The following is an 11,051-nucleotide window of genomic DNA, read 5'->3' as shown; positions in this document are numbered from 1 at the left end:
AGAGAGTTAGTAATTTTCTCCGGTCACACAGCTGGTGAATCATACAGAAGCAATTTGAACTCAGGTAGATGGGCTCTAGAGCCCTGCAGCTTCTGACTTGCTCAACATCATGTGACTGGAAAGAGGCAAACAATTCAAATATTCACCTCAGTAGAATTCCAAACCCTGAATTCTACTTAGTAATAATATTTTACAAATCTGAGCACCCAACATAGGCCTGTTCTAAGCATTTCCTTCTTAACTTGTTTAATTCTCACCACATTGCAAGTAAGGAAAATGAGGCGCAGAAGTAAAGCAACTTGCCCATAGTCCAAAGTTATTAGGCTGGTGAAAAAGTAATTGTGGTTTTTGCCATTAAAAGCAATGACAAAAATGCAACTACCTTTGCGCCAACCTGGTAAGTGGCAGAGAATGTACTTGAGCCCAGGCTGTCTGAACCTAGAGCCCACAGTCCTTGATGCCTCACTAATAGCCTGTCCACTTAGCAGCTTATCCTAAAGTTATAGATGAATAATACCATGCTGCTACAGACGTTTCATTATTCTGGTTGGTTTCCAGAGTCACAGGTAAGTTTTTGGTCTGTGCAAAGTCTGAGTTTCCAATCACTAGTGGCTTTCTGTTTACTTTGCAGAGCTATTTGCTCTTGGGGACAGAAGCTGACAGTGGCACTCACTGCACAGGCTTGTCATGGATCTAGCAGCCTCTGCGGCATCTCCTGTCACATTGGGAAAATGAAGAATTCCAGGACATGGGGTTGGAGGGTGCTGGTGGAGATATTTCTTCTCTGTGCTGCCCTGGGCTGTCTCAGTTTGCCTAGCTCCAGGTAAGTCACAGCTACCAATAATTCCCTAATCAATAATGTGACAGGGAAGGTGCAGTCACATCATGCTGACCATCTCTTTGTTGCATGCCTATTGAATGAAGAATGTCTCTTGAGGCAATTTGCATGCATCTGCTAACATAATATCAACAACTCTCTTCAAATTATTGTGGAACCAAGAGGCTGATTTCAACAAAAGTTCCTGTAAGAAACTGACATGTTTAAATGTATTTTGTCATGCTGAGAAGAATAGGACATTTGTTCTGTATTCTGAACAAAGCCTCTGCGTGATTCTTTATGAAAAAGAAAGTTTGTTAAATACAGAGGAAAAAAGAGTCAATTCATGAGATGATTTTAATAAATGAGAGTGATCCACTCTACCTGCTCATCAACCCCAAATCTTCAGATTTTCAGGTTCTTTCTCATCCCCCCCACCTCTGTCTCTCTCTCTCTCTCTCCCTCTCTCTCTCCATATATATATATATATATATATATATATATATATATCACTACCACCCAACCAAATGTTCCCAGCAGTTAAGTGCTAGCTGATTTATTTCATCATTGTTAGTCTCCATCAGTAGGGTGCGAAACAAGCGAAAGAAAACGTCTTAGTGGGAGCTCAAACTTGGGCTCCAGTGATAGAAGAGCCAGTGACTTGGCAATCTGGGGACCCTCCATATTCATGAGAAGCCCCTACCATGAGAAGCATGCATGTGTCCCCAACATCCATGTAAACACTCCTGTGGGAATAGGGACTGTAATGCCACTCCTTTTACTTAGTCCAAAAATGAGATCTGAGCAAACCATTCACTTTATGTGAGGAGTACCTCCTACCCATGGGACACAGCCTCTGGTCTCAGTTCTATTGAGCTGCCATTAGGCGCCACAGGACAATGAGCATTTCATTGGGCACTCAATAAGTAACAGCTGTTAGAATGATCAAGCATCTCCATCTCCATTTAGCCCAGAGAATAACTAAGCTGCCGGGACCTTCCTCGTGCGTATTGTGTGTACGCAGAGAAGCATTCAGTACTCAATAAAATGTGTCTGGAATGGAGGACTTAAGGAAACCATAACAACCCTATCTATAGCATTCAAATACCTGCTCTCTTTTGGGCTCTGAGGATACAGAGATGAGCCTATGTTCTCACAAAGAATGCCAACATGCGAGCACATGCTATGTCTACTGTTGCAAGAGATGCCACAGGGGCAGCCAGGAAACAAGGAGGGAGTGATCAGCTCTACGGAGCCTTGGGTCTGGAAAGGCTTCTAGAAGAGAAGAGTTCTAGGGCTGAATCTCTGCAGTTGAGCAGGTGTTTGCCAAATGACTAAGGGGTGTTTGCCAGGCAGAGGGCGCAACACAGGTGACGGTCTGCGAGTGAGAGCCAGGGATTGCTCCCAAAGCTTCCAAGCACTTCAGTGGGCCTTGAACACAGGTCCCAGTGGAGAGTTGAGAAAGATGAGATAGAGTAGGAGTAAGCAGGCATCAGGTCATGGGCAGAGTTGGGGGATGCTGGAGTACCAGCCAAGGAGCTTGAACCGTATCCTGCAATGCAATGGGAGCCACTGAAGTGTTGAAGCAAAGGAGCGACACGATGAATTTTATATATTGGGAAGTTCACTCTGAAATAGGGAGTGGAAGGGAAATGGTTGATTAGAGTGCAGTCTGGGAATTGATATTTAATTGTCACCACAACGTCATGAGGTGGCTGTAATCTCTCCTTCTCGCTATGTAGGAGAACAAACCGATCCTCAGGGACAAGAAGAGATTCATGCATGTGTGGTGAGTCTCAAATCCTTACCTGAATCCAGGTATAGTGTCTGACATCCACCCATAATTCCCATGGGGCAGTCTTGAACGTGGCTGGTATTTGAATTCCATATGCGAAGTAGAAGAATAGCCTTTGGTTCTGGGACAGAAAATGCTCAGACCACTTTCATATTGGCCAAGAGAGTTTTTTGTTTTAACTTACTCTTGTAATCAAGTCAGATGATGAAATCATAATCACCGTGTCATAAGAACTATCATTTATAAAGCGCCACGCTGTACCAGACACTTGGAAACATTTGCTATAATCCTCACAGCTATTCTAGGTAGGGGCCACTGTTTACAGTTTCACCGAGAGGAAAACAGAAAACATAACTGTCCCAAAGATACCCACTTAGCAAATAGCCGACTATGGATCCAAATCCTGTTTCATTCAGGTCTCAGAGTCCCTGCACTCTATCTGCATCCTTCACTTCTCACTAATGCATTGTCCTCCAACCTCTGGACCCACTCCACCTCCCACCACCTACATTGTGTATCTGACTTGCTGGCCTCCCATGCCATTTCCCCATCCCTGGGCCACACATTTGTTGCCTTGAGATGTTGCTTTAAATTTCATGTCTACTACAGCAAACTGCAGAGAGAGGAGAAATTGAAAACCTGCCACCCAGAAGCTGCCCCTTCTAGCAAAGAAAAAGGATGCTGTTTGCAAAGGGGATGCAGCTGCCTAACAAATTGTGTGTGACAAGAAAGTTGTTGTGTCAGGGTATTTCTACTGAAAGCCAAAATGTATTGATGCACCCCGTCTATATAAGTTGATGGCTTGCAATTTACTGCTGACCCACTCCTGGCATACTGGATGGATCTATCTTTATTTTGATCAGAGATGCCTGTTAGGAAGAGCGTGGGAGACCTGGGCCTGGTGAAATGTGTCCTAATGCTGGCTACAGCATTTTCCGCATCCCCAGGAAAGACACCTGCTTGCCAGTCCTTAAGTAGAGGGAGCACATGTGCAAGGACCTGTGCAAGGGTCTTTCCTGTAGCTCTATTTGCAATCACAAAACATTGGCCAAATATAAATGTCCCTCAAAAAGAAAAGGAACAAATTAAATGCAATGCATGTCCTATGATAGAACATCCAGGCAAAAGAAATGAACTAGATCTCTTTATGAATCAATATGGATAGGCCTCAGAAATGCAATGTTGATTAATAAAAGTGAGTTGCAGAATCATATGTAATATGATATGCAGCAAAAGCAACACTATAGATCGTGTATAGATCTCAAACTATTTAAAAGAGACTGGAAGGAAACACACCAAATTCATGGCAATAGCTCCTCTGGGGACAAGGTGGGGGGCGTGAAATTGAGGCTGCTATAACAGGCAGTTGTCAAAGCTAAAAATTAAAAAAAAAAAAAAAAAAAAGACTCGAAGCAAGTGTACCAAAGTGTGAACGATTACCATTCTGGTTGTGAGTACATGGCTGTTTACTATATTATTTCTTGTACTTCTATAGGCAGGTTTAATTTTTCAATGTTAAAAGCATACAGAGGATTTTTAATGACAGAAGTTTAACCAATTGGTTAAAATGTCCATTGGGTTTGTTTCTATAGAAATTCGTAGAGGTGAAAGGCTTGTGCTATTCCCACACGCAGAGGCCCTAATGGAACCTAGAATTTATGTGGCTCCTTGTTAGTCCCAGGAATTAAAGATGCAATTTAATGCTAGTCTTTTTTGCGTTTTGTAGTATTAATAAACCACACACATCTCATCCAATGTAATTTACAAACATACTATTTATTCAGCTGATTACTTCATTATATTGCTATCTTCCATAATGAAAATTGGGTGCAAAAATGAGAGATGTGGTGGGTATAACTACTTTTTACCTAGTTCTTTCTGTAAGTGATCATCTTGGCTTTCAAATCTCAGAGAGGAAAATAATTGTGACTTTTAATAGCTAGTGTGTACATTACTTATCTGCTCAGTCTCAACTGTGGCCCTGGAGTTGTCTTGGTTGCTAAAAACACAATGTAACTGTTTTGTAGTTGAAATGGGAGGAGGGTACCCTGCAGAGATGTCAAAAACATACTTAGGAGAAGCCAAATCACAGACAATATTGTTTTGTCAAACCTGGGCACATTAGTAGATAAGAACACATTCTGAAGCCCCCCACTGGTGTGCAGTATCCTGCCTCAAGTAACCATTTTAAAGTATCCACCTGTGGTTTCCAGTAGTCTTTGACCTTTCATTAAGATCCAACTTTACTAGGCAATTGATTTTTGCTGGTCTCTGGGGCGGTCATGGACACAGATTGCACCGTAGTTAATATTATCCTCTTTTCAGGACTTTTGCCAAGTGAGAACGTATTGTTAATGACCTTGCCGGGAGTGACATCCGGCGTATTTGAGATGGTGAAAACTCTGTGATGCACTTCTCCCTAATGACTCAATCCCGGATGTGGGAATGAAAGAAGCTTTACATAGAGGTTGGAAGGGACTGGTGGAGTCAGTGCCGGCCCAGTTTCCTTCCGGGCAGCATGGGGCAACAGACAAAGCACATACATACTCTAGAGCCTAACAGGCCCTGGCTCAGATCCTAACACCAACTGCCTGCCTACCAGCTGCATGACGGTGGACACGTCACTGTCTCTCTGGGCCACTTCCCTCGTCTGCCCAGATGGCAGTGCTCTGAGCTGCCTTCCACACTGCTGTGAAAATAGGAGATAGCATGGGTGATGCTGGGCCGTTTAGCAGACTTGACATGTCTGTTATAGGTGCTCAGCAAACCTCCATTCCTTTTGTCTTCTCATCTCCTTCTGTGGCTTGGAAAGGAACACAAATTACAAAGAATCTTACAGTGTAATAATACACTCTTTCGTTTGTAAGAAAAAAAATAAGAATCATCATACACACTTCATATTACAAAAGAAGAAACTGAAGACCCAGGCAGATTAAATAGCATGCTCATTCATTCACTCATAAACCAATGTGCTCCAGGAAATGAACGAAAAGCATTGCCTTATCTCTGCTGGTGGTGCTGAGGTTTCCAAGAATAAGTATCCTTGGCTTGCTTCTCCTCTCAAGAACCATCACCTCTGCTTCCATAGATTTCATAATCAGATCTATGCCAAACACAAATCTCTCACCCTGAGATACAAGCCCATATAGGAACTACTTACTAAATGAGTCTCTGTAGGTGTTTCATGGCACCTACAGACCCGAAACTCACATCTTCCCCATCAAGACTTATTTTCTGCTGTGTTTCCCACTGCTCACACACTCACATGAGGAACTAGCATCCACTTAGAATGCCTTCCTTTAACACCTCACCTCCACCATCCAATTACTCATCACCATCCATCCATTCCACATGAGATACATCTCATATGCCGGTCCTCCACATCCTCTCTCCCTGGCCATTGCCATGGTTCAGGCTTACAGCACTCAATGGCACTGCGCTGCCAGCCTCCTCCTTGTTTCCCTGCCACCAGGCTCTCCTGACTCCCATGGGGTCTGCACGGCTCTAGCCATGGGGCCTGCATGCTGGAATTCCTTGCCTTCTGGGTAAAGTCCCACAGAGCTAGGACATGAGACATGTTTCTCTTTTTCTACTCTAAGATAAACTGTGACTTCTAGAAGTCAGAACCTTGGTCTTACATCTCTAGGTATCCCCTGTAGCACAACACTCTGACTATTGTTAGTTCTCAGTAAATGTTTCATAGACTCTTAACATTAACCTTAAAGACAATCTAGTCCAAAACTCTCATTTTTTAGAGGATAAAACAGAGGCACAGAGATAGGGAGTAAATTCCTTAAGATCATATATCTAGCTGTGGCTATATTCCCTGCACAGCTGTTGCATTTTAGAGCTTACAGTGCTTTCCCATGTGCTATCATTTTTAATCCTAAAAATAGCCTTTGTGGCAGGTATGATTATCACCATTATATAGATGAGAAAAGTGAAGCTCATACAGGTTAAAAAACCAGACCACAACACTCAGCTTAATGCACTGTCTTCTGATCCAAGTTCAATACTCTTGGCCAGAGCTAGCCATAATGTTAGGTGCTTACTACATGTTCAGTAAGTGTTTGTTGGATGAATTATCCTACCCTAGAATGATAAACTAATAGCCTTGCACAAGTGAGCAAAAATGTATTTATTGAATGTACAAATAGATGGTTGGATGTATACTTAATTCCCTTCTGATACTTGACTCTCCTCTCTCCTGATGACTTTTAGAGGTGAAAGGCCACATTCCTTTGAGTCAAATGCAGTCAACAAGAGCTTTGCTAAGAGCAGACAGATGCGGAGTGTGGATGTTACCCTGATGCCCATTGATTGTGAGCTGTCTAGCTGGTCCTCTTGGACCACATGTGACCCCTGTCAGAAGAAAAGGGTAAGCAGCCAGGCCTGGGGAAGCTCTAATCCTCCAGGAGCCTTGGTCCCCAGCAAGATTGGCTGAGCCATTGCTAACAGTGCTTGGCACATAGTAGGCCCTCAATAAGTGTCAGTTAACTTAATTAATGCATCCTTTCCCTCTGTGCTTCCAAGCAGCAATCAGTTCTTTCCTTTGGTTCTCCAGTATTTTCTAAGCACAACCAGCCTTTCTCACTCTATCAGCTTCCTAATTAGACTCCCTGCCTTGAACCTGTTCTTTCAATCAATCTTTCATCATGAAACAGGAGAAGCAATCACAGTGTATGTCTGAGTTGTCTTTGCCCACTTGAAAACCATTCACAGTCTGTCGTGACCCTTAGGATCAAGCCCAGGCTCATGGTTTTCAGGGATCCCTGTGACCTAATCTAGCCTACGTCTCCAGCACACCTGACCCTTGTATGACTCTGGCCTTCACTCTCTCTGGGTCTTTCTTCATGCTGCTTTCTCAGGCAGGGTGACCTTTCCCCCTTCCTTCACTGGCTAATACCGACTCACAATTTGAAACTACTCAGGAGCCGGCTCTTGTGAGAAAACATTTTGACTTCTCCTCAGCCCCACCTCCAGTTGGATAGGGCAATCTTTTATGAGCTTCAGTAGTAGCTCCTTATTACCCTTGTACTGTCACATTTATCACATCACACTGCTTATTTTTCACCTTCACTAAACAGTGAACTTGTGAAGTCTGATTCAATTCTGCATCTTCAATGCGTAGGCCAACCTCTGGCACATAATAGGTTTTTCATAAACATGTGGTGTTCGCTCTTATTCTGTTTTTTGATGTCTCTCTAAGGAAGGGAAGGTTGTTATTACACTTCCTGTTACACAGTTAGGTAAACGGAATCAGAGCAGGTAAGTGGCTTCTTGAATTCACCTAGTAATAAACGTAGGCCTTGAACTCAGGCCACCGCCCAGTGTTCCTTGTCTAGGGTTCTACCAGTGAACACACTCAGTTTCTGCAGTATTTGTCATTCAGCCTCCCTTGTCATAGGAGGGCTGACCCAGGATCTTAGTTCTGAGAGCGACAGATGTGCCAGAGAAAAGAGAAGTGTTGCTGTTTCCCCAGGTCCTTGGGAAACCAAACCAGCCATGGGCTTAGACTCTAAAGAAGCTGTGGAAGTAGGCCCAGGACAATCATGCAGTTAATTGGATCAATGGAGAGAGCCAGGCTGGATCATTCAGCTCCCAAAGTAGGTTTTATTGCTGAAGTTATCAGCATTGATCCAATTATCTGGATAATTGCTTCATCTGCACCATAAACTAGGAAGACTCAGCATGAGTCAGCCTGCCAGCCAGAGCTCCTCTCTCAGAGTCTGCTGCAGACATTCCCTCAGCTGGACATAACTCCTGTCTTCAGGGCCACTGGCTGGGGGCTCAGCAAAAACCTCTCAAGTCAGATTGGGTGATGTATTTCCTCCATCATTTCCGCACCCCTCAAGCCCACTTTGCCCTTGGAGCCTGGAGATTTTCAGTCATTTTTTTTTCACAGTGTTCTCTGAAAGCCTTGTCCCTGTCCTGACAGGCTCTGCCTTTCAGAAAGAATGACCCTCTGCAAGTACAAAGGACATGGGTGAATGGTTATCTACATTTCTTTTTCGGATTTCCAAAGACCCAAGTACAGATGCCATACAAGTAATAATTATAACTCATTATTGTCATCCTGCGAAGGGGCTGCTATCCTGGCCCGTCTCCTCTGCTCTTTTGTTTACTAAAATCTTGACTGCAACTAACATTTGGAAATCACCAAAATCTGATCACTTTCTTCCTCTGAAGCAGTTTCTCATGGCGCCAGGATACAATCCTGTAACCACCTTCCCAAGGCCTGGAGGGCCCAGTGTCGTCCAGTCTTGTCTATGTCTCCCTCCCACTCTGGCCACTCCCCTACTTGTGCTCTTCTCTCCAGCCATGATGAATCTTTTTAATGTTTTCTGGAGCACCGGACATCTTCTCTAGTCCTCTCAGCTTTGGTCCAGGAATTTCTTCTACCCACATCACTCTTCTGTGCCATACTCTCGCCAGTTCTTCGCATCTGCCTGACATTCCTAGTCAGCCGTCGAGTTTCAGCTGAGGTGTCACTTAGTTCTTCCAAAGCCTTCCACTTGGGCTCCTCCTAAGCTTGCATGAGGGCCTTCTGATGAGCCTACAGAGCACTCTGCCTCCCCTGCTGTGGCACTCGTTGCACTGTGCTGTCACTGCCTGGAGCCCAGCATCTGTGACCTCCTTGAGAACAGGCTCAGGGATACGATTACCAGTGAAACTGGCCAAAGAAGCAAGCAGCAGTAACACTTACCTTTTTCAATACTGGGTGACTCAGTCAATAATGTTGGAATAAATGAATAATATGGTAGAGATATAGCAATATTGACTGCTAAAAAGCAATAATAAAGAAAACCAAGTCCAAGTAATTGAACGCCTAAACATAATGAGATTATATAATCTAAACTTCGTAACTGAACATTTAGATAATTCATGATCCCTATTTTACAGATGAGTAAATTGAGATTCACAAAGATTCAGTAATTTGCCCCATATCACATGATTATAAAGTGTCGGAGTTAGTTGTAGCTCCAAAGCCCATGTTTTCGCATTTATAATATACTAATGCCTTCAGGAATAAAGGAGAATACTTGAATCAACCCAATGGAATAATTAAACTGAGAGATAATTTATTTTTTGTTATTGAACTGGCTACATGAGTTCATTTACTAACCTTTGACTCCAGAGCCCATGGAGTCAGCATAGGCTGACTTTCCCATATTTAGCAAATCTTGACTGATCACTGCAGAAGCAGAGATCAAAGGCAAGGTCCCTGCCCTCAGAGAGCTCACTGACTAATTGGAGAAACCATTAGGCAAATAGCCAATCACAACATAGCTCCTTAAGTGTATATAATGGGGGTAGGACAAGGGGCTGCAGGAATGACAGTCAGACATTTCAGTGTTCTCATGGAGCCCAAATCCTGGCTCAAGACCCATTTTCACAGAGTATCCCTCAGCTCCTGAGATCTGAGGCTCTGCCCTTGGCTCACCTGGCTCCTTTCTGCTACAGTACAGGCATGCCTACTTGCTGCGGCCCTCTCAGTTCCATGGGGAACCATGCAACTTCTCTGACAAGGAAGCTGAAGACTGTGTTGCCAACAGGCCGTGCAGAAGTCAAGTGCGATGTGAAGGCTTTGTGTGTGCACAGACAGGTATAAATCAATGTAGGAGTGAGAGGGGAAAGCCTGACATGAGGTCATGGGTTCTTCTTTTTTTTTTTTTTTTGAGATGGAGTCTTACTCTGTAGCCCAGGCTGTAGTGCAATGGTGTGATCTTGGCTCGCTGAAACCTCTACCTCCCGGGTTCAAGTGATTCTCCTGCCTCAGCCCCCCAAGCAGCTGGAACTACAGGTGCACACCACCATGCACAGCTTATTTTTGTATTTTTAGTAAAGAAGGGATTTCACCATGTTGGCCAGGATGGTCTAAGTCTCTTGACCTTGTGATCTGCCCACCTCAGCCTCCCAAAGTGCAGGGATTACAGGCGCGAGCCACTGAGCACAGCTGAGGTAATGGTTCTTGATGATCAAGGGACAGCCCATGTCTAGTGCTCAAGATCAGGGTCATGGGGCAACTTAGGAGGCCTCCTTGTCCTGAAATCTCTGACTTCCTTTCACATGTATTATTTTATGAAAATCACCTTATAATGTAGGTGTTATTATTATCTTCATTATACACCTTAAAAAACTGAGACTTGAAGAGTTTACCTGCCAAGACCATATAGCAGGTAAGTGGAAAAGCTTGAACTAGAAATTTGAAAATTCAAGTTCCATTCATTGACATTAAAGACAAAAAAGTATGTGTACTGATGTCAGAAATCTTGGGTCAGGTCTTATTTGACTTTGAGACTAGGAGAAGTCACTTAACCTTTCTGCATTTTGGTTCCCTCAAATGAAAATTAGGAGTGATGTGAATACCTTACAGGTCTGTTATAAGCATCAAATGACATCATAGCTATGAGGGCTCTTTGTAGACTGTTGGCTTCC

General features: G+C 43.6%; 1 protein-coding gene across 1 annotated transcript in view; it reads left to right on the top strand.

Moving 5' to 3' along the window:
* Positions 1-557: 557 nt before the first annotated feature.
* The window catches only part of C8B (complement C8 beta chain), a 38,343-nt gene continuing 27,849 nt past the window's right edge, over positions 558-11,051 (top strand). Inside the window, exons 1-3 of the mRNA XM_017543996.2 lie at positions 558-823; positions 6,834-6,990; positions 10,077-10,218. Coding sequence (XP_017399485.1) covers positions 732-823; positions 6,834-6,990; positions 10,077-10,218 — 391 coding nt within the window. The 5' untranslated portion in view covers positions 558-731. The remainder of the gene's footprint in view (positions 824-6,833; positions 6,991-10,076; positions 10,219-11,051) is intronic.

The sequence above is a fragment of the Cebus imitator genome, unplaced genomic scaffold (genome assembly GCF_001604975.1).
Source record: "Cebus imitator isolate Cc_AM_T3 unplaced genomic scaffold, Cebus_imitator-1.0 Scaffold163, whole genome shotgun sequence".
NCBI lineage: Eukaryota > Metazoa > Chordata > Mammalia > Primates > Cebidae > Cebus > Cebus imitator.
The sequence above is the reverse complement of the archived record's forward strand: the minus strand, read 5'-3'. Positions and strand labels throughout refer to the sequence as shown.